The 23812-nt window shown below is 35.3% G+C and overlaps 2 protein-coding genes across 2 annotated transcripts; one reads left to right on the forward strand and one right to left on the reverse strand.

Moving 5' to 3' along the window:
* Window positions 1–10385: 10385 nt before the first annotated feature.
* Window positions 10386–11886, forward strand: LOC142643706 (F-box protein At5g07610-like). The gene has a single exon (XM_075818413.1). It carries the CDS (start codon window positions 10461–10463, stop codon window positions 11691–11693), a length of 1233 nt encoding a protein of 410 aa, XP_075674528.1. The 5' UTR covers window positions 10386–10460; the 3' UTR covers window positions 11694–11886.
* Window positions 11887–12531: 645 nt separating this feature from the next.
* On the reverse strand, window positions 12532–21199 carry LOC142644758 (serine carboxypeptidase-like 18). Its single transcript, XM_075819333.1, has 14 exons — window positions 21005–21199; window positions 18851–18996; window positions 17046–17122; window positions 16818–16940; window positions 16614–16716; window positions 15077–15114; window positions 14800–14901; window positions 14280–14360; window positions 14053–14187; window positions 13863–13934; window positions 13664–13782; window positions 13046–13159; window positions 12811–12865; window positions 12532–12726 (listed from the first exon to the last, which is right to left on the reverse strand). The coding sequence occupies exons 1-14, from the start codon at window positions 21142–21144 to the stop codon at window positions 12643–12645; spliced, it is 1389 nt and encodes a 462-aa protein (XP_075675448.1). The 5' UTR covers window positions 21145–21199; the 3' UTR covers window positions 12532–12642.
* Between the last annotated feature and the right edge of the window lie 2613 nt (window positions 21200–23812).

Genomic DNA, 23812 nt, shown 5'->3' on the forward strand with positions numbered 1-23812 from the left:
GACCCGGTTATATCTTTTCTAAAGAATGACATCCTTCCTGATGACAAATCTGAAGCAGATAAGATACGTCAAAAGGCGCCACGTTTCTAGTTGTCCGAGGACCAGAAACTGTATAAACGGTCCTTCTCAGGACCATACTTGTTGTGTGTGCACCCTGAATCAACGGAAGTACTTCTAGAAGAACTGCATGAAGGGATTTGTGGGAGCCACACCGGGGGAAGGTCCTTAGCCCACAGAGCTCTGACTCAGGGTTATTGGTGGCCCAATATGCAGAGGGAGGCTCAGGATTATGCTCGAAAGTGTGATCAATGCCAGAGGTTCGCCCCTAATATTCATCAACCTGGAGGGGCTCTCAACCCTCTCTCCAGTCCTTGGATTTTGCACAATGGGGATTGGACATAGTGGGGCCATTTCCGAGGGCTGCAGGAAACAAAAGATGGCTTCTCGTGGGGACAGACTATTTCACTAAATGGGTTGAGGCCGAGCCCTTAGCAAATATCAGAGACGTTGATTCCAAGAAGTTTGTCTGGAAAAACATCGTCACTAGATTCGGTATACCACACACACTTATCTCAGACAATGGCGTTCAATTCGACAGCAAGGCTTTCAGGAAATATTGCGGTGATATGGGCATCATAAATAGATACTCCACCCCAGCTTATCCTCAGGAAAATGGGCAAGCCGAGGCCGTTAACAAGGTCATAGTTAGTGGGCTCAAGAAAAAGTTGGACGATGCGAAAGGCAGGTGGGTGGAAGAGCTCCCACATGTTCTATTTACGTATCGGACTACACCGCGCAGGTCCACGAGAGAAACGCCATTCTCTATGACTTATGGAGCCGAGGCGGTGATACCTCTGGAATCTGGCTTCCCCACCCTGAAGACGAGCTCCTTTAGCCCGGAGAATAACGATGGACTCTTGAAGAAAGGTCTTGACTTACTTGAGGAACGACGCAAGGCAGCTATGGTCCAAATGGCTTATTATCAACAGAAGCTTAAACGAGGATATGATGCCCACGTGAAGCTATGGCCACTCGCACCTGGGGATCTTGTACTAAGAAAAGTTGTGGGCACTTCTAAGAACTCAGCTTAGGGTAAGCTAAGACCAAACTGGGAAGGCCCCTATCGCATTGTTTCAATAGCAGGCATAGGGTCATATTGGCTAGCCGACCTAGATGAAAGAATTGTACCACACCCATGGAATGTAAATAACCTTCGAAGGTATTATTATTAATAAAATATACTTTTGATTAGTTAGGAGTTCAAAGTTATAAATACCTCAGGAGCTTGCAGTTACTATTCTTAAGAGTCAAACAGAAACTTGGTTAAGTGTAGTCCTCGAACCACAAACCTTGTGGAAATTGATATTTTGTCATTTATTAAACAGAACCTTAATTATGCCGGGTCCTTGGACCTCCTACTTTGGGAAAATTAACATTTGAAGTTACTATTCTTAAAAGTCAAACAGAAACTTGGTTAAGTATAGTCCTCGGACCACAAACCTTGTGGAAATTGATATCTTGTCATTTGTTAAACAGAACCTTAGTTATGCCGGGTCCTCGGACCTCCTACTTTGGGAAAATTAACATTTGAAGTTACTATTCTTAAGAGTCAAACAGAAACTTGGTTAAGTGTAGTCCTCGGACCACAAACCTTGTAGAAATTGATATCTTGTCATTTGTTAAACAGAACCTTAGTTATGCCGGGTTCTCGGACCTCCTACTTTGGGAAAATTAACATTTGAAGTTACTATTCTTAAGAGTCAAACAGAAACTTGGTTAAGTGTAGTCCTCAGACCACAAACCTTGTGGAAATTGATATCTTGTCATTTGTTAAACAGAACCTTAGTTATGCCAGGTCCTCGGACCTCCTACTTTGGGAAAATTAACATTTGAAGTTACTATTCTTAAGAGTCAAACAGAAACTTGGTTAAGTGTAGTCCTCAGACCATAAACCTTGTGGAAATTGATATCTTGTCATTTGTTAAACAGAACCTTAGTTATGCCGGGTCCTCGGACCTCCTACTTTGGGAAAATTAACATTTGAAGTTACTATTCTTAAGAGTCAAACAGAAACTTGGTTAAGTGTAGTCCTCGGACCACAAACCTTGTGGAAATTGATATCTTGTCATTTGTTAAACAGAACCTTAGTTATGCCGGGTCCTCAAACCTCCTACTTTGGGAAAATTAACATTTGAAGTTACTATTCTTAAGAGTCAAACAGAAACTTGGTTAAGTGTAGTCCTCGGACCACAAACCTTGTGGAAATTGATATCTTGTCATTTGTTAAACAGAACCTTAGTTATGCCGGGTTCTCGGACCTCCTACTTTGGGAAAATTAACATTTGAAGTTACTATTCTTAAGAGTCAAACAGAAACTTGGTTAAGTGTAGTCCTCGGACCATAAACCTTGTGGAAATTGATATCTTGTCATTTGTTAAACGGAACCTTAGTTATGTCGGGTCCTCGGACCTCCTACTTTGGGAAAATTAACATTTGAAGTTACTATTCTTAATATCTTGTCACTGTTCTTACTCTTATCACACGTTTTGTGGAAATCAGTATCTTACCATTTATTAATTCGGATCTTAAGTTCTATATCTTTAAGTGTTAAGCAAACTTTTGTAAGGAATGGTCCTCGGATCTTACATCCTACTGAAAGTAATACCTCAGAGTACAAGAGTTTAACTATCATATGAGTTTTTTTTAACTAAGGCATTGTTTAATATCCTAACTAAGTTAATCTCTGTCAGGTTCTTAAGTATTCTACTTTGCAAAGCAAATATGCGCATGGCTGTGTGGAGGTTATAATTGTGCAACTCCTGGAGTTAGATTTGTTTGTTCTGTTCTTCCTTTAACTATGTATTAATGAGAACTTTTACGGCAATTACAAAAAGAATAAAGTAAAACAAATACAACATGAGTAAAAATCAGACAAAAATTGTCATTCATTAATTATCCTGACAAAAAAGTCAAACAAATACAACATGCTAAGTTCTGATTACAAAGAAAGAGAAGTCCTAGGCTGATCCCTAAGCTCTTGGAGGGGGGTCTTGCTAAGAAGTGCTGGTTACCTCGGTGTTTCTTAGCTCCAACTCAAAGGAAGACAGAATTTGCTTCCCTTTGTCTGCTGCCTTTGTTGGAGGGACATTGGGCTCCACATTCTGGCTCAAGCCCTTCTCGGCATCCCCGCCCCCTTCCTTCTCTTTGTTGGAACCTGAAGGTTCTGTAGGATCCGGAACGAGCTTTAAGACCATAGGAGGAAGAGCATGAGGAGTTGCCTCAGGGGCAGGAGCAACAGCAGGAGCCTCTTCTATCTCCTGTATGTCCAGGGGAAGCCAAACGTTCTCGGACTTCCTCAGCTCCGAGGCTGAAGGAACCCCTGCTACATTTAGAGTTTCCCCCTAGACTTACTGACAGTACTCCTGGCACAAGGCCGCGAAAGCCTCTGTCAGCTGCTCCTCTGTTGCAGCTACCCCTTCTTCATAACTCATTTGCTTGGCGGCCTCCAGAGAGCGTTTGAATGCGCCCGCTTTCTCCTTCATTAGCGCAAGCTCCTTCTCCAAATCCGAGCGCTCCCTTTGGGCTTGGGCGAGCTCGTCATTTTTTTCACGGAGAAGCTTGCGTTGCCCTTCTATTTGAGTCTTCATAGTCTTCAGGCTGGCCTCGGCACCGTCTCTTTCTCTTTTGAGATCAGCCACCTGAGAGACGAGTTTCTCATTTTCTGCGAGGGCTTGGCATTGGGACTTCTCAGTCTCCATTCGAATGTCAAGCTCCATTCTGGCCTTCTTCCGAGAGTCCTCTATAAACTTCTCGGCTACAAAGACTTCTTGAACGGCCTACATAAGGTGTTAGAGAATTAGATATAGCAGGACACTCATTAATAATCCAATATTATGAAAAAGGGAATATTCATAAAAAGTTAAACTTACCAAGGCTAATTCCCTTTTTAAAGACAGGAATAGTTGAGGTTGGCTCATTCTCTCCAAGGTTTCCATGTCCTTGGGCAGCAGAAGAGGGCGCTCCAACGCGTCGGCCAGGTGGTGGGCGTGGCCTTGTTGGATTGCCCTGATACTAGACTGGCAAGAAATTGGTGCACCGTCCAGTCTTAGGTCAGGAGACCAGGTGGCCGGTGCTCGACGCACTTCGGCCATATCTCTGATCTCCCCACTCTCGACTGAACGAGTCCTACCTTTGCCCTTGTCTAGCTTCTGCTGCTGAGCTGGCTGCGGCTGTTGTCGTGGCCTTTTTTGTTTTTCACCAGCAGTCTCCTCGGCCTCCCCTTTTCTTTTCTTTTTCGGCTCCTCAGCTGGAAGCTTGGGTTCGGCTGGAGGAGGGGGAGGTGGCAAGGATGGAAGAGCTTGGGACCCTCCTGCCCTCTTCTGGGCAACTTTTTCACCCCTCTTGGTTAGAAGGCCTTGAAGCTTGTCCATGTCCTCCTCGGAGTCGTTTTCAGGGTGGGCAACAATGAACCCTGCGATTCCGGAGGCCTCGGTGGGCTCTTCTTCCTCGTCAGAAAGTACGACGAATTGATTTCCTCGGGGTCTTTCAACGTCCTCGAGTTGGAACTTATCTATTTCGTCGTCTAGTGTGTGCAAAAAGGACACTTGCTCCTCCGGGACGGTAGTCGCTTGGGAGTGTGTTGAGAGGGGGATCGCCGCAATTGGACGACTGTACAGAATGGTGTTGAGGTCATCGGGGATGTCGTCGTCGGCAAGAAATCGCGGTCTTGCTACGTGTATTCTCTTACGCCTTCTATCCCCCGCGATGATGGCGTTCTCGATCTCCTAGAAGTCTAAGGAGATAGGATCGTATCCCAGAATCAGATGAGCCGCTCTAAGTTGTAGGTCTTCACTGACGAACACCTCGGAGCGTAGCACGCGATTCAAATCTGCAACGTTGCAGTGGCTTAAGCGTGGGCGCACAAGTTGTTTATCTGCAAAGAGAAACACCAAGGACAGACAAACATGATCAGGCCTTTAAGACAAACAATTTATAAATACAAAGGAAATTCTAAGATACTTATATGAAGTTAGGGGTTGGGAAGTTAGGTCCTAAGGTGTCGCACCTGGATCTCCCCACACAACTGGGCAGTGGAGTCCGTCGTGCCAGTTGCCTGAGACGATGAGGTAGTCATCCTTCATGCCTTTATTAGACTTGGGCAAACAGGAAATTAACCTAACTACGCTAGAACGGGATTTGATGTAATAACCTACATTGGTAAGTTTATGGCACTCGTACATAAAAACAACATCGTGCCAGGTAAGGTTGAGACCCATCTGCTCATTTAGAGCGTCAACGCTACCTAAAACTCTAAAAACGTTGGGAGCGCACTGATCGGGACACAACCTGTGGTTGCGGAGGTACTCCCTGGTTACGGGTTTCATTGGGAGGGTCATCCCACCTTCTACGAAGGCGACCATTGGGATGATGACCTCTCCGGTTTTCCTAGAACCGGCCACGGCTTCTGCCGGGCAGTATTTTAAACCTACGTCGCTGGGAATGTTATACTTAGCTCTAAAACCTTCCATCCCAGCGGCGGTATCGACTAGACACTTAAACTTTCCCATCAGAAAGGAACGAAAGACTAAGTTCTAAGTGAGAAAACGGTTAGAAGGGGAGCCGAGGATAGGATCCGAGGAGAATGGGTTAAGGAAAAGGAATAATCACTTACAAATTTGAAGTTGTGCGAATTTCCACGGATTTGTGCAGACAAAAGGTGATTACTGATATTTTGATGGGATTAGCCTCTGAAGAAATAAATGAAGGCGCAAGTTCCCGAAGCGTCACGACGTGCGGGAAGTGGCCTCGAAATTACATTTGTCCCGCCCAAATTTTCACGGAGTAACAAGGGCCGTTGGATGCTCATCTCACCGTTGAACGTGGGGAACAAGGTGTAACTTACGGTAATAAATGCACGCGTTTTTGAAAATAAAACCGCCAAGTGGCATCCTCTGGAACGCGAAACGATCTTCGCACGTGCGGTTATTTACAAAACGTGTGGGGTAAGTTCTCGTTGGATCAAAACCCTATTTTTCTCCTCGGATGCTGAAAAAATAGAGTTTTAAGGGGCTATTGTGGGGTATAAAGGAACCCAAGTGGGCATTTGGGCCTTTGGGCTCTAGCAAGGAGGGCCGATCTGTTCATAAGCTAAGAATTTGTTAGTACTGTGAATCGGCCCATATGCCGAGGGTCCGAGGATGCAGCCGAGGGTGAGTTTCTCCTCGGACAGATCCAAGAGAACTCGAAGATTCACTACAAAGGTCAAGGTAGAATTCTGGAAAGATTGTTGGTTAAAAGGGGGAAACCCTGAACCTTCTAGATGCACTAGTGTTAGAGAAAATATCAAGAGTAAAGGCTGCCACCTCCGCATTAAAGACTCTGCACCTACCTCCCTGGCCGCATTAATGGGGAAGTGACCCCTGAACAGTAGGGCTAAAACTTCTAGTCATTGTTCAAAAAGTATCAGGGAAAGAAGTATTTAAGGGGGGTTGGGTAACTAAAAAAGGGGGAGAGGAATTGTAACTTTTAAGAAAGAAAGAGAAATAATACAGAAGTAGTCCTCGGCTCACGTCCGAGGAGGCCTATTTGCAATTATCATTTGGTATTTACAAGTGTTTGTAACTCTTAGCTTGTTATCAAGTTCTCAGTACCTCTAACCTAGATTTCAAGCCCACACTCTACAAATTTTATTGTTTAAGGCTCATTGGGCCTGAGCTCGTAGTTGTCTTTGGGGTCCAGGTGCAATTGTGCACTTACACTCATGTTTCAAAATCAATCTTCCTAGATTTTCCCTCGTTTTCTTAGAAGATAATGGACATTAAAAAAAAAAGGGACCAAAAACAGAGAACAGGTATCGGATTAACCGAAAAAACAAAAACGAAAAAGAAAAAGAAGAAGAAAACCCCATCTCTCTCTCTATGTCTTCAAACTTAAACATAAAATGACCATAATCGAGAAATTCCCTCCCCTACCAATAAACCCAATTTTATAATATAAGGAAAAAAAAAAAAAACCCTATGATTCAATAATCCAATTTGACAGATTTTTCGCTGATTTCCTCAGCACAAACAACATAGATTTAAATAAAAAGAGAAGAGATGAAGAAGAAGAAAAACCCACCTCTCTCCAACTTCAAAGTCCAAAACATTTTCTCTGAAAGAAGCTTTTTGAACCCCAAAATCAGAGGGATTATTTTTATTAATAAGGTTGTCTTCTTGTTGATTAGTGTCCTCACCCACACCCACAATCTCACAGGGAGGAAGCAGAGGAAAACAGCGTGTTTTTTTTTTTTTTTTGAAATCGTTCTATTTCTCTTCCTTCAGTAGATTTAAGTGATGGGTGACGTGGCGAATGGCTATTGGATGGCATAAAACCAGTGTTTTACGCCACAGTCTGACCTAATGTTTTCTCAATAAAAATAGGGTTCGGGCATACATTAACAAATCTGTTTTTGAAAAAATTTTATCGAGAATTGAAAAAACTGTCAAAACTTTTTTAATTCCTGATAAATAAATAACACATACGTACCCATAATGTCAGGATCAAATAAAGCAATGGGATCAAAGTGTTGTGTTGTTGTCAAGTCTCTCAAATTTCGATTGAGTGCCAGTGCCATTGTTGTCACAAAAAGGAAAAGTAGTTTCGAATTTTGGGGTGAACCCTTTTTTCACGTGATAATCCATGTGGAAATTTAAGAAGGGTTGTGTTAACGGGCACCTTACGGTGCCCGTTAACAACACAGTTCGAAAAAAAAAATTGGTAACTTTTTAAACTTTTTGGCAGCTTTTCATTTTTTGGCATTTTTTTTTTTTTGGCAATTTTTTTTGATAACTTTTTTTCATTTTTTTTGAGTGAAACACACAAAAGGAAACGTTAACAAGCACTGGGTAATGCTTGTTAACATTTCTCATTTAAGAATTATAGCGCGGCTGCCCTTTTCCCAAGAATCCCAACAACTCTTTACTACTCTTATTATTATTATTTTTTTATCCACAAAATAGCTTGGTAAATCATTATGAATAGATAAAGGACTTAGGTTGTTGGCTTTTTTTTTATTCTTTTTCTAATGAACTGAATACTTAGTAATATAATTTAAGTAAAAATAAATAGTAAAGAATTTTGTTAAGATTGAATTCAATAGTTTTGTTGTATAGCTGGATTCAAGGTCAGCTAGGCCTCCAAGAATTGAGGGGAGGAAAAAGCAAAGAGAGAGAAAAGAAAAGATTGAATTGAGAGTACACTTGCTTGATTGATTACTCTACAATAGATTGGTCCCTTCTACCTTACGCTATAGCTATCAATGACCCACCATTCTCTAACCAACTCTAACTGTCTGGCACTGTCACTAACTAACCCGTATGACCACGCCTTAGGCACTCTTAGGCACCTATTCTACTAATACACTCATACCACATACCAACATACAGAATTATACAACATACAAAACTATGCCTAACAAATTTGGATTATAATATTAAGATTTTTAGTAACTTAGAAATTATAGATAAATTAATAACAAAAGGATTAGATGAATAATTTGAATTGTAATCAAAATAAGGACAAAAAAATATTTATTTATTTTAAAAAAATCCAACAAAATTTCTGCAATTTAGTGAAGCCACTTGAAGTAACCACGATTTCTAAGCCCAACTTTTATTTTATATATATATATATATATATATATATATATATATATATATATATATATATATATAATTGGAAAAAGTAGTATTTATATATTGGAATTTATACGTTGGATTTTCTCAAAAAAATGTGTATTGGAACCACTCAAAAAAGTATTGCTGGCCACAAGGTTACTGGAATTTATACTTTATACTACTTTAAAGTTTAAAGTATGAGCATTCCTTCAATACCTTCTTATTTGTATTATTTATCTGTAACTTATGTATGATATATCTTACAAGAATTCATAGGGTATGCCCTTTGAATTATTTTTTAGGCTTTCTAACTCTAAATATAATGGATAAACACAAACAGTTGTGTCATCATTAAAAATTGTTTAAGAAAAAAGTCTTAACCAATAAGTCATCCCTATAATTAAATTCCACACAATATAACCTACGTTGTTATATTTTTCACTTTTTTTTCCCAAGACGCAACTTACACTTATGTTTTAATCAAATAAATTCATCTTACTTATTGTTCTTTGATTTTGAATTTGTGTACAAGGTATTATGCTAAAGGAAGTTTACTATAAAGAAGTAAAACAATGGATACCCATTTAAGTTCTTGGTTCTCTTTTGTTTTTTTTTTTTATAGGAAAAGTTCTTGGTTCTCTTATGTAAGTTTTTAATTTTTTTTTTTTAAATTTTGAACTCTTTTACGTATGTTCTGACTTTGGGTTTTGATTATTATATTTAATTTGTGAGTGTATTGATTTTTTTTTTAATTAGACTATCACTAGGAAAAATTCAGTATTGAGGAACTATTTTGTTTATTATTGTTTATGCTGACTATGACATAGATTAAACACAACTCAAATAGAAATAATCAAACTCATCTCATATCTCATATTAAGAAATTAACACTAAATACAAAGAGAATTTTAAAATATAAAAATATACAAACACATAAAGTCATTGACATTTATCATCATATCACTTAAAGTAATTTTTTAATTAAAATTATTTACTTATTTTATAATTTATTATTACCATTTATTTAAAAATTTAGTTTCATTTTTTTTTTTAATTTGCTTACATATGAATTTTCATCAAGTCGTGCATAGCACAAGAATAATATTAGTGTCTATAAATAATAGGACAAAGTTTGGAAACAAACTTAGATGTAGTATAAGGCTATAATTTCATTCAATATATTTTTATTAAATGTGAATTTTGACAAATTCACTATTTTATTAAATTTCCTTCTTATATCTTTCATGCTTGTATACATGTATTATACATATTTTTTTATACCTTTATTTATTTAGTGTTGGTTTCACCTAAAACTTTTTGCTTTTTTCTTTATTTTTTTTTCTAACTTTTCTTTTAATTTAACAAAATTAAATTAACGTCGGTTAATAAAAGATTTTATTCTCAATAAAAAAATACAAGAAAAAATTATTATAATAAAATGCTAAAGAGTTGTATTATCGGGCACTGTAAACTGCCCTGTTAACAACACATTTTTGGATAACATTTTTAACTTTTGGTAATTTTTGACCATTTTTTTTTTAATCCCTTTTTGACAATATTTTTAACAATTTTTTTAAGCCCAAAAAAAAACGTTATAACATTTCCCAATGTCAAATACAGCCCACAAACAGAAATAACAAATTATTTTGTTCTGTACTGTATAAATGCTTTTGTATCACTCTCTTTACTTTACTCTTTCCTGTCTCTCTCTCTCTCTCTCTCGGTCTCTCACTGACAGCACATTCTCTCTCAAAGGGAAAAAAAAAAACACAGCACATTCTTGTTTATCTCGGAAACCCAAAAATGCTCACCACCAACTATGGCTCCTCATCGGCTGAAACAATCGCAAACAACGAGGATCTGGTGACCCAGATACTGATCCGTGTACCCGTCAAGCCTCTCCTTCGTTTCAAATGCGTTTCAAAGCATTGGCTTTCCTTAATCTCCAGCTCTCATTTCCATCACCACCACAACCAAAACCAAAAACAAAACCACCCCACTTCTCTCTCCGCCGTCATCCTCCGCCGGAACCCATCACACTTTCAATTTGTTCCTCTCAAACCCACTAAAACTACCACCACCACCACCACCACCACCACTCCTCCCTTCACTTCTCTCCATTTCATCAACCAGAACAGCCCTTCAAATATCAAGATTTTACACTCTTGCCACGGCTTGTTCTTGTGCCGTGGAGTCCATGAAAAAAACAACATCCTTAACCAAAACAAACGCCATTGTTACTACGTGTGTAATTTCACAACCAAACAGTCCACAACGCTTCCTAGTATTAATAGTTTTAGTCCCAACGAACCCATTTCGATATTTGGTCTTACCTTAGCTTTCGAGCCTTCTAAGTCACCGCACTACCAAGTTGTCTGTGTTCGGAGCACTAAAGTTTCAATGTTCTATTACCAAATCGAAGTATATTCTTCCAAGACTCGAACTTGGAGAACTTCTGGGTCTCCCTTTGTTGCTCCATTCGATATAGTGTTCGATAATGGTGTGTTTTGTAACGGAGCAGTTCATTGGATTTCTCCATCTGGGTCTGCTTTGTATTATGATATTGAAAGAGAGAGAGTCGAGAAAATGCCGACGCTTGTTGAAGGTCGGTGTAAGAGAAGGTCTAGATATTTCGGAGAGTCTAATGGGCATTTGCATCTTGTTGACATATGTGGAGTTCGGACTACGAAATTCAAAGTTTTTGAAATGGAGAGGGACTATTCTAAGTGGTTTGTGAAGTATGAGGTTGATCTTGATCAGATTGTGGCTACGTTTCCTGAGATGGTGAGGGACTATCTTGATCCTTGTGACTCTTTTTATTATGCATTCGTTATAGTTTTTGTTGTGCGGAATGAGAATGAGGAGGAGTCATCACTCTTGTTGCATATACCTGGTAAGATCATATCTTATAATTTTAGGGACAAGAGTTTTAAGAAGGTTTGTGACTTGACTCCCATTCGCAATGAGACTAAGAGTTCTTTGCAATTCGGGTGGTTGGATGCATATCAATTTGTTGAGACTTTGGCATGTGTTTGATGATTTATATACATAGACAAAACTTATGCACTGCAGCCACATGATTAAATTTAATTGGAAATATGAAGTACTATACATGAGAAAGTGTACCTAAGCTTTACCTTTTATATATGTGCATGTATGTCCCTAGTATTTTGGAATTCATGTTCTTTATGTTGTAATTATGCACACTTGTATGTTTTACTATCTGTTCCATATTTTTTATGTATCAATAATGATATAAAATTCCACTTGTTTGCTTTTGAGTTTGAAGATCATGTGATGAATTTTGTTATTTCATAGCTGTTACCTTTGAACTGCTTTTGGGTTTCATTCAATTCCCCATCTTTGCTTCCAGTTCCAGAAAATATTGAATTGCTAAGTTATGGTTATTTATAAACTCAACTTCATGTAATGCATAAGCTTTGGTAATGAAGTGTGCAATATGTTTGGAAAGGAGCTTTTTAATATGTAGTAATATATAATTAGGGAATCAGACTGTTCATTCTAATTTGTTAAAATGTGTCTAAAAATACTGCTTACAACTGATTTGATCTTGGAGCAGATAAACTTCCCTTTACTGCATTACCATATTCTTATATATATATATATATATATATATATATATATATATATATATATATATATATATATATATATATATATATTCCCTTTTATCGTTACACTTACTAGTGATCATAATAGGAACATAAGCATCAGATTCTTGGATCAAGACATCATTGTGTTGGGATTGCTGCTTTAGTCCTAAAGTAGATCCATATCATCGCATGAAACTTGAAAGGGTCTTTCATGGTTATGATCTAGTGAGAGAAAGGAATAAGTGATTTGAGAGAGAGACTTTTCAAAGTTTCTTTATTCTGCACTAACTTTTGAAGTAAAACAAAATTCCATTGTGAGCAAACATGCTTCCACATTATCAGATTACCAAATCAATTTCAATCAGTCACACTTAAATAGGGAAATAGGCCAGCCACCTCTCTATCATGGCAGCACACTCCTTAACCATGTATTCTGCAGCAAAGTGGCCTGCTCCCTGTGAAAAAGAAATGAAACTTTGTTTTAGATTTCTAGTTGCAGACAATATTTAGAGGGTAGTTTAGTGAAGGATATTTCTTGCCTTTACAGTCACGTAATTCAAAGTGAAAGTTGAGCTGATCAACTTCTTTGTGTACCTACAAGTCCATGAGAAGAGAACATATTTTAGGCTCCTGATATCTCGAGATGGACCAATCGAGAGAGAGTTCTGGGGAGGATAGAAAATGAGAGGTTTTTCTTCTTCTTTTTTTTTGGGGGGGGGGGGGGGGGGAATGGGAGGGAGGAATTGTAAGAGATTAACAAACTTTGAAACCCACCCTGCAGTTTGACCGTCAAGAGACCATACTCTCCAGCTCTCATCTGTACTCAAACCAAGAGACGATATCCATTGTTGCGTGCCAATGTGTGGAATTGACATGTCGTGATCACCACTGTAGGAATTAAAAGATTGTATTAGACAGTACTATTTTTGTTATTCAGAGGGTGCAACACAAGGCTTGAGAGGTCACTCATCCAAATACTAATCTCCCCCGACCATGCTTAGCTGCAGAGTTCTAATAGGATCCAGCGCATATTGCTAACTTATATTTTCAGTAGTTTTGCTAATTGAGATTTGCTTGCACTATTATTGTTGTACACATGCTGGTAGATCAGTCAAATTTAGATGGTAGAAGTAAAGGTGTGCCTTAATCCCAATAAAAGAAAATTAATAACAAGGAATTGAACTTTTGTTGCCTAGATAGAATTTCTGAGACTCTAGCCCATATAAAGAGACAAAGCCAATTAGATGTGCTCAATAACTAATAGATTTTGTTAATTTTGAATATTGCTGAAAAGTTTATTTAAAGTTTTTAAGTGAGGAATTTGGGCAATAAACCTGGTATGTCACCGTGAACAATGAAAACAGAAGAGCAAAAGTATCCAGCTGGATTTACCTGTATACCAGAAGTCGTAGGTCGGCATTGGTGAGATTTCGATGATAGCTAACAACATTAGTAACAGACTTGGTGTAAGCTAAGGTGGTATTACAGTATTGCCAAAAGTGTTTTGTCCCCTGTTTAGCATCACAAAAATGGTTATAATGATTCTATGTTATGACTAGTTATTATGATATATGATAAAGAGTGCACATACCGGTCGAATACCAAGAGCCTCTTGGACACTTTTATGATTCGCCCAGACGTAGCAGAGCATATGATTATAGCTCTGAAAGCAATTAAACCAACATCTTAGATATTTGCTGATACAAATAACACATACAGGTATACACAACACAATTTTTTTTTGAAAGAGAGAGAGAGAGAGGGAGAGAGAGGGGGTTTACACGACACCAATGTGTAGTAGGACTAGAAACTTTTGTGAGAAATCTTCGAACCGACTCTACATCTTCATTTGGTTCTGGGATTGCATTGCTACAATATGGTTCCAAAATTTGTACCAAATTTATGTCACTTGTCAGCTGCAAATTCAAATAACAACCCAATTCTCAGTGAATGTGGAAGTTTTATGATGTAATAAGTCTAAATAAGGACAATGTTTTAATCTTCTAACCGCGTCAATAGCAGAAACATCTGATGCGCACTGATCATTGTCTATATTTACATAATTGCTGTTGCAACTATTTTTGGCTGACTGTAAAGCATGACAGATAAAGAGTTTGGATGAAATTGCATTGATTAGAAGAGATTCATTAGTAGTAAGAAACAATACAAGCTAATAGGAAGTACTATCAGAAAGGCAAAAAAATGAAAAACAACTGAAAATAATACACATGTTGGTACAGGCTTACACCAAAGAAGCTTAAAATCACAACTTATAAGAGTGAATATAATATAATACTCTGTTAGAACCACTGAACCAGGCAGTGTTCAAACAAATAAAGGTTGCTTGTGACTCTAACATGTAATATAATGCATAGCATGTGTTTTGCTTTATAAAGTAAATGTTTACATTATATTATGTTTGAAGAACCATAAAGCAACAATTTAGTTGGAAGTAATAACAAAAGAAATCAATCTTTGCTTTGAGCCTGACTGGATAAAGCACTCATTATTGTTAAACATCAATTTACCTCATAGAGTGCATCTGATATGAGTGACAGACGATGAGCATAAGTGTATCTTGCATTCGTGTCAGTGTATGAATCTGTCACTGGATTCCCAAGCACATATCCCTGATGACATTTTCACATTATTTTTTAAACTAAACTTCAAAATGCAGAATATGCTTCAAAGAATTTTGAGAAAAAAAAAATGAAAAAAGTATAAAGTTATTCTAGGAACAACATTTTAAAGTCGTTCTCCTTTTTTCTTTTTTTTTTTGGGGGTGAAAATGTTTAGATCACTTACACTGAGATTTATTAGGGGCACGCTTCCAGCTTCATTAGCTGCAACACCATGATGAAATCAAATGCCAATTTTAGAAAGAATATTAGCAAGTTATAAGTGTTCCATTACCACACACACACACACACACACACACAAAAACTATGCTACTTGGCTTTTGTTCGTGTGATAATAAGGGCGGGTCAAGTTAGGCTATTTTATACCTCATTAAGTGTGTACATGGTGCCACGCTAATATGGTATTACCATATTAGTTTTTTAGATATATTTTTAGATTTGTAGTATTTAATTTGAATTATGAAATAGCTTTTTTTCAAATTTAGAGGATCTTACTTATTTTAAACCAAGTTTTAAAATTATTAAATAAAAGTCCCTTGATGACTTTATAAGCATATATCATAGTTCATCTGTTAGCAAAAAATTCGGTAGGTTTCCTTATTCAGTAGTAATTGTTATTTTTATTTGTATTCTTTTTTCTTTTTTTCTTTTTTTGGATAGAAATGCTTCTACTACTACTTGAAACCATACTACCGCCACCACCTCCCCCCCCCCCTCCTTCCCCAAAAACCACCAAGCTACAAGGCTTGAGGAGGTACCACTTGATATAAACTAGGGACAGACTGAAGATTTTAAGCTAATGGGGGCCAAAGTATAAAGGAGAATAAAAAAACCCTCAAAATAGACATCCATATGGTATTAAAAAATTATAAATACTCAAAATCGTTATTTCTAAATACATTAAGATGCAATTATTTACCAACAAAGACAAAAATAAATACAAAATAATGTTTTTTTTTTAATACCAAACTGGCTAGGATTTTTTTTTTTTTTTTAAGTCAGAGCATTCACAGTAGTGGTGCTAAAACTTTTAGCTTTTAGCACTCAAAAAGGTATTATATAATTTTTATCTATTTTACCATCTCACTTTACAATACACCCAATATCAAATATTCTATTTGTTTATCACTTCGTTTAAAATAATATAAACTACTCATTAAGATAATAAAGGAACAGAGAGAATTTGAGTTTTTTAATTGAAAGAAGAAATATAATCTTAATAAAATATTGTATTTTATTTTTACCAACTTGCTATAGTCAACTGATATTTATACATGTTTACTGTAGTTGCAAAACTTTTAACTTTAGTTTTTCCAATAACACATGATTTTTTGGTTCTTTGGTAGTAAACTAATTTATTTTGCTAAAATACAATCACCATTGTGAATATTTTTATTATTTTTGTTAAGTTTTTTGGTTGGATAGTTGCTATTTAGGTGAGGCTAGCTAGACTTACTGAAGAAAATGGAGGATCTAAGGTTTTGGAAGGGGGCCCAACTACAAAAATCAAATATATAATAACTAAAAAAGAAAATGGCTAGGAAAAGTTGAGACCTTTCACCAAATTTTTTCATTATTTTTAGTAACTTTACCTAATTATTAGGCTAGGAAAGCCAAGTATTGATAACTTGGGTCTTTAACAAATGAAAGACATAAGAAGAGTTTGAGTCAAGAAAACTTTGATCCTCTTCCAAAGATTTTACCTATCACTATACTTTGCACAATCAATGGAATAGGAATGCCAGAATACGAGTCACCACCAATATAGATTTTACTTTCCAAAAATTGAGGGTGCAATTCCAACCACTGCATATTGAATAAATTTTGGAATTAGTTACTAGATAAAATTTGATTAAAAAAGCATCTTTTTAGCCAAATATTCTATTAGTATCCACTTTCTTACACACCTTTCGTAGAAACTCATGAGTTTGTGCCGCAAATTCATAATCATCCAAATAATAGCCATCTAAGCTTTCTGAATAAGAGAATCCAGCACCAACCGGTCCATCCATATATATGATATTAAGACTCTGAAAAACCATCATCATATTTTAGTAAGATGGATTAAAATTTTGTTACAATTAGGTTGACATAAAATATGCATAAAGATCAAATTAACGCAATTAAATTCATACCTGCGTCCATGCCCATGGGTTATCTTTAAGTGTTGGTAGGCTCCCATTGTAATCTCCAAGTGTGAAAGTTATAGGACCTATATTATATGAGATATACATTTAGAAGATTGTTCTTCATAAAGGAAATATCATTTGTAAATCACACACAATACATGTTGCCATGAGGACCTAATTGAAATCTTGAATCCTTTACAAATTGTCCTCCCCCCCCTCCCCTAAGATTGTGTTTGGTTGGCACAAATATGAGGTGAGAATTTGATATTTTCAAGAGTTGTCAAAATTAGGAAGTTTAATTCCAACTAGATCAACTGCAAAATGTTTATTATCTTCGAATAAAAGATTTAGGGGTTCAAATCTCACATACACCATAAATCAATTAGTGTTTCCCAATGATAAAGAGCAATCATCATAAGACAGACCCCATAAGTTAAAGTTCTATCGTATTTATAAAAGAAAATTCAAATTTTTGGAATATCTCAGTTATCACAGTCCATGAGATTCTAAAGTCTCATTCAAAAGTTAAGAATTTTAATACCCTCTACCACACTTAATTAGAATTATAATAAATCATGCCCACAACTAGTTGACCTTTCTTCTTCAAGTCTCACCTTCCGTGGATATATTGTTTTCACCTCATGAAACTAATATAAAATTATTAAGATTTAAAACTAGAATTTTCACCCTTACTAACATTGAGATCTAATTTATCAGGAATTCAAAGACTGAAGTTTAAACTCACATAAATCTTAAGAGCAGTTGGAACTTGGAAATACTTATGTCGGCTTTAGAAGGTAGAAGTCATTACTTGGATATTTATAGGGTTTTAAGAAAAGACTGCTCTGTGTGGACAAGGCCCTTAAATAATAAGACAAGCCCAAACCCAAACCCAACTCCTAAATCAACCCAAGTCTAGAAATTCAACTAAGTCAACCAAAATGTGATCCATTTTGGTGGGACTGGTGTGGGTTGGTGGGATAAAATAAGTGGTAAGAGAATTCCCATCCCGTTATGCCAAAAAAACTAAACAAATAAACATTTTAGTTTATGAAAATGTCATTTTATTTATTTTACTTTACAACCCCCTCTATATCCCATTTTTTATTTTACAATACACTACATTAAAATAATATTATATTTTAATGCACACAAGCAAGTTGTAAGTTGTAAAAAAAAAAAAAAAAAAAACTTGCACAATGCTACATTGGATATGTAAATATACATGATGCTGTAGCAAGTTGTACTTTAAAAAAAAATTGCTTTGCAAAATGGATTGCCAAATGCATGGTTTTTATGTGTGTGTGTGTGTGTGTGTTTTTAAAGGGTTATCTTTTTTTCCTTTTTTTTTTTTTTTTGAATACTTGAATAGTATTATCTATTTTGCATTTTTTGAGGTTTAAAGTAGCCCAATGAGAATGCTCTTACAATTATTTTATACATACAAATATTTTCATAATTATTGATATGACTTGTTATAATTGGTGTATAATATAAACAATATAGATGATGGTATGTGTAAGAGTAATATTACTCTATTCACAACCAATTGTAAAAAATGAGAAAGGTGGAGATACATTTTTTTAGAAAAATTTATAGTCAAATAAATTATCAAAATAAGGAACTAGACTACAATAAAAATTCTCTTTTAGTTTTAGTTTTTTTTTTTTTTTTTTTCTAAATGAAGCATTTAACCTCTAATAAAGATGTATATGACAGCCCCTATGATGTATATTTTAATTTTATACCCAATTAATTTATCATTAAAATGAAAAAATTAAAGAATGAGTAAGATAGTAGCATGTATATACCACTTTCAAACATAAAACCAGCGATACTAGAGCAACCAGGGCCTCCAGTCATCCATAACATCAGAGGGTCTCGTGAAGGGCTCCTTTGGGACTCAATGAAGTAGTAAAATGCTTGTACGGTCTCATTATCGCCTACACCAATGTATCTACATGTAACAATATCCAACAACAAAAAAAATTTAATTAGTGTCTACTATTTATGCATTATTAACATTTTTTTAGATGATAAAATTCAAGGGCAATGTGATGAATTTTAGCACACCAAACAAACAAATACAAACAAAAAACCACCCATATTAGATGTTCCAAATGCCAAAAAAAAGTTTTTATTACTTTCTAAAAAAAATTTGAAATTATTTTATTACTTTCTCTCTTATATTAATAAAGAAAAAAAATTTAAAATAAAGAAATAATATTGAAATAAAGTGGTAAAATAATAGAACCTATATTAGATATTCCAAATGCCAAAAAAAGTTTTTATTACTTGGTAAAAAAAATTTGAAATTATTTTATTACTTTTTTCTCTTCTGATCTATTAATAAAGAAAAAAATTTTAAATAAATAAAATAATATTTAAATAAAATAATAAAATAATGGAAGTTGTACAGCATTATAGATCCAATTTTGTGGTAAGAATCATAGATATTGACCCTATAAACAAAGTACAAAAAGAAACTTGCACTTGCTTCTTCTGGCCACGAACAATATACTAAGCTTAATTTGCCACGGATAAAATTTGAAGAAAATCATATATATATATATATATATATATATATATATATATATATATATATATATATTAATAGGTAAAATTTAGAGAAAGTTCAATTAGAATTCCATTTTTTATCATGTGTCTGAATATATGTGGAGATCTTTGTTTTTTTTGAAAGCCTAAATATATGTGGAGATCACACCATAATTATCCACTTAAGTTTGTACTATGTGTCCACTTAAATTTTTTAATTTTTATGTCAAGTGAGCTAATGAGTGCAAAATACTAAAAATTTAATATTAATGGACTATAAAATAAATAAATAAATAAAAACAAATTGCATATACTCAATAAAAATTACCACGTAATAAAGATCACCACATGTTCTATTTTATTAAAAACTAGAAAAAAAAATTATCTTAAGTAGTGTTAAATTTAGGTAAGAATTTTAATATGTAGTACATGGGTTCTCCAATTAAATTCATACACCAATTTTCCATGACCAATAAAATACAAAAAATGTTATCATTTTTAAAGGAAATTAAATTAATAAATTCAATTCGATGAGTTTTTTTTTTTCTTTTAAAACAAAAAGCTAGATTTTTTTTATTTTTTTGAGACAAAGTAACAAGTACATCAGCATCTATGGGTTGCTGAAAACAAAGGAATTACTTCTATCCATGCAATATTATCCTGGTTGAGTACCCAACATAAGAAGCTAATAGCTGGGCAACCCTATTAACAAACTTAACAAGGGATAGAGGACTTCATCAACAAGATGCCCACTAGCCTCACAGTCTCTCTACTCTCATGATAATTCCCACACTATTACAAAATAGGTCCTTGTACAACATAGTTCCTTGAATAGCTATAGGATATAGTCTCAGAAAAAGAATGTGGGATATGGTTGTTTTAGAGGAGGAAAGGAAAGGTCAAAAGATGAAAAGTAGGGATAATTCCCACACTGGTACAACATAGGTCCTTGAATACTATAGGATATAGTCTAAAAAATAGAATGTGGAATATGGCTGACATTTTCTACTGTTTTAGAGGAGGAAAGGTAAAGTTAAAAGATGAATGGTAGAGATTTGGGGCAGGGAATTTTTATGATTGGCGTATTGGAGGGGAAAATTTTTAGATAGTACCGGAGCATAATAAATGGTATTCTTCCTCTCACATTTATAGTGGACTTTACCATAAATTTAATGAATGAATCACATCATAAATGTGAAAAGAAAGAGTATCATTCTCTGTGTTCCGAAAGTACTTAAAAATTACTCAATTGGTGGAGGGGTCAAGCTTTTCTCACAGGGGCAGCTCTTAAATGAGAAGGTGTCTAACTGACCGAGCTCTTTTAACACCCAAAAATAAATAAAATAAATAAAAGTGACAATGGTGAAACTGACCGAGCTAGAACTAAAATGATGATGATAAGAACTTACCCAGTTTCAAGGGTGAACGGAAGGGCACCGGAATAACCAGGTAGAGAAGTGACAATGGTTGAGGAGTTTGTGGCTGAGATTGCTGCTACTAAACCCAGTAGAAGAAGAAGTAGAAGCAATCCATTTCTGAAATGAGTCATGGTTGCTTTCACTTTTGGTGCCACACTGAATGAATTGGTATTCTTATACGTACAACTAAGTGCTGTCTCCTCATCAATTTTTATGTCATCTGTAACTGTAAGTCTCAAGTTCTGTTTCTTTAGAAATTAATTAGTTGGGCTAGAGGTCAAAGGTAACAAACTGTTTGGTTGAAATGCGACACGTGCTTCTGAGTTTTTGGCTTTTTCCTCTCTTTGTGGCTCTCCCTTGTGACATTTTTTTTTTTTTAAATTTTATGGTGTCCCTCGTGACACTTCTAGTTCTACCGTAAACTTCCCATGACATTGGGCAAAAATATTTTACAACTTTTTTTAAATTGATATATGATTTTAATATTCGAATAAATTCATCATTTCTTTTTTTTTTTTTTTTGGAAGAAGAAATTCATTATTTTTCAAGAATTTAGGATTGGTATAGTCTTTATAGATTTATTTGAATTTTGAATGGTTTACAACTTTACATCTATAAATAATGTTGTATTTTTATCATCTATATAATTTATGATTATTATATATTCAGTGGCTCAACTAAGTGTTCGCTTGTAATCCACTTATTTTGCTAAAAAAAAATTATAGAAAATATTATAAATAAAGATAAAAGTTAGTTAAAATAATACAGTGAGACCCATGAATATGGATCTATAAATAGTAACAAAAATAAATTAAATAGTAAAATAAGTTGACAAAAATAATTCAAGCCAAACGCACACTAAATATATAAATAATTTTCAATTTTACAAAAAAACATGCATAGTTCAAAACATATGTTTTCAACCCAAGGGGTTGACTTTGTGGTTTTTAAGGCTTCATGATATCAATGAGATCTTAGATTTGAAAACTTACCAGTATCTTGGAGCTACTTTCATGAGATTTCTCCCTGTAATAACCTAGTGAGTGTAGGATGGGGGATTGCATACATCCGAAGGAATAATTAAATATTCAAAGATGTCTAAACACCTTTGTTGCAAAAAAAAAAAAAAGCATATATTTTATTTCCATCAATTTTTTTTTTTTTTAGAGAGTTTCAACCTATAACGTCTGCTCTTGATAATAACTTTTTATTATCAGACCAAAATACCAATTAGTTTTTTGTGTAACCAGAAATTGAACCCCAAATCTCTTATTCAACTATTAAAGACTTTACCAGTTAAGTTAACTAAAACCCACTCTTTCCATATATAATTATTATTTAAATTTTATTAACCATAATTTAATGTTTTTAAATATTTTAAATCAATATTTTTGTTATATAGATTAAAGATTACACATTAGAATATAATGATATTTTTATAAAAATGTATACAAAATAATTAGATAATTAATATTACTCTTTTTGGTAATTATATAATATTTTGGGGTACAATAATTTTCTTCTCTCTTCTCTTACATAATAGTAGACCCACTCATAAAATTCATGGCAAGACCCACTATTCATGTGAGAGAAGGGAGTGCAATATTATTGAACTTCCAGAGTATTGCATAATATTTCCATTTTAGGGTAATATATGTCACTCTCATGCTTAGCATATACAACATAAAATAAGAGAAATATAAAAATGATTTTTTTTATAGAGAATATATTTATGACAAAGTAGAACATGTTCCAAATTAATCTTTAACCATAAAAATCATAGCATATTTTCTTCTAATTAAAAAAATCACATGTTCTTGTATCCCTAATTCTCTAAATAAAAATTGAAAAATAGTGTGCAATTCAATAAGGCTTTTGTTAAGTTTGAACTTGGCACATGTTAAGTTGCATGCTTTTACTGAAATAGACCTACTTTAATTGGGGGGGGGGGGGGGGGGGGAATCAACAAAACATCAATACTTGTGTGATGTGTGTCAGGCAGAATAGGAAGCAAAAGACTTTAACTTAGGCCAAAATGGGCAATTAGCCATAGATGCTGAAGAATATAGTTAGTAGGCATTGGTTTGAAAGTATATATAATAGTAACATCTCGACTCTTTGAGAGTCGATTTTGGGGCTATAAATCGAGTTTTTAATGCTCGATTTTTATGGTCTGATTCTGTCCGATGTGGCATTTTTTCCACGTGGCGACTACTTGGAAATTGAGTCTCTAAGACTCGATTTACAAGCCAAAAAACTTTTCCTCTACCTCCATCCATTCCCAGAGCAAAACCCCACCACAAAAAAAAAAAAAAAAAACCCACCTGGGTCGCGACCTGGTCGCACTGCACCCAGGGCGCGACCTGGTCACGCCGCACCCAGGGCGTGCGACCTGGGTCGCGCTGCCAGGTCGCGACCCTGCCTGGTCGCGCTGCCGGGTGCGCAACCCAGGTCGTGCACCCAGGCAGCGCGACCCAGGCAGCGCGACCAGGTTGCGCGCCCAGGTCGCGCGCCCAGGCAGCGCGACCCAGGTGGGCTTTTTTTTTTTTTTTTTTTTTGCGGTGGGTTTTGCTCTGGGAATGGATGGACTTAGAGAAAAAAAATTTGGCTTCTAAATTGAGTCTCTAAGACTTGATTTCCAAGTAGTCGCCACGTGGAAAAAATGCCACATCGGACAGAATCAGACCATAAAAATCGAGCATTAAAGACTCGATTTATAGCCCCAAAATCGACTCTTTAAGACTCGAGATGCTAGTAAAAAATATAGTTTGTAAACCTTAACTACTAACTATATTCTTC

Source organism: Castanea sativa, chromosome 7, assembly GCF_040712315.1.
Source record: "Castanea sativa cultivar Marrone di Chiusa Pesio chromosome 7, ASM4071231v1".
Lineage (NCBI taxonomy): Eukaryota > Viridiplantae > Streptophyta > Magnoliopsida > Fagales > Fagaceae > Castanea > Castanea sativa.

What these genes read in the sequence shown, in the direction of transcription:
- LOC142643706 (XM_075818413.1), top strand. Translation starts at nt 10,461, where the DNA reads ATGCTCACCACCAACTATGGCTCCTCATCGGCTGAAACAATCGCAAAC.
- LOC142644758 (XM_075819333.1), bottom strand. Translation starts at nt 21,144, where the DNA reads ATGACTCATTTCAGAAATGGATTGCTTCTACTTCTTCTTCTACTGGGT. An exon ending in CCGTTCACCCTTGAAACTGG is followed by an intron (nt 18,997 to 21,004) that starts GTAAGTTCTTAT and finishes TGTTACATGTAG; the next exon opens with ATACATTGGTGTAGGCGATA. An exon ending in AGGCTCTTGGTATTCGACCG is followed by an intron (nt 13,783 to 13,862) that starts GTATGTGCACTC and finishes GATGCTAAACAG; the next exon opens with GGGACAAAACACTTTTGGCA.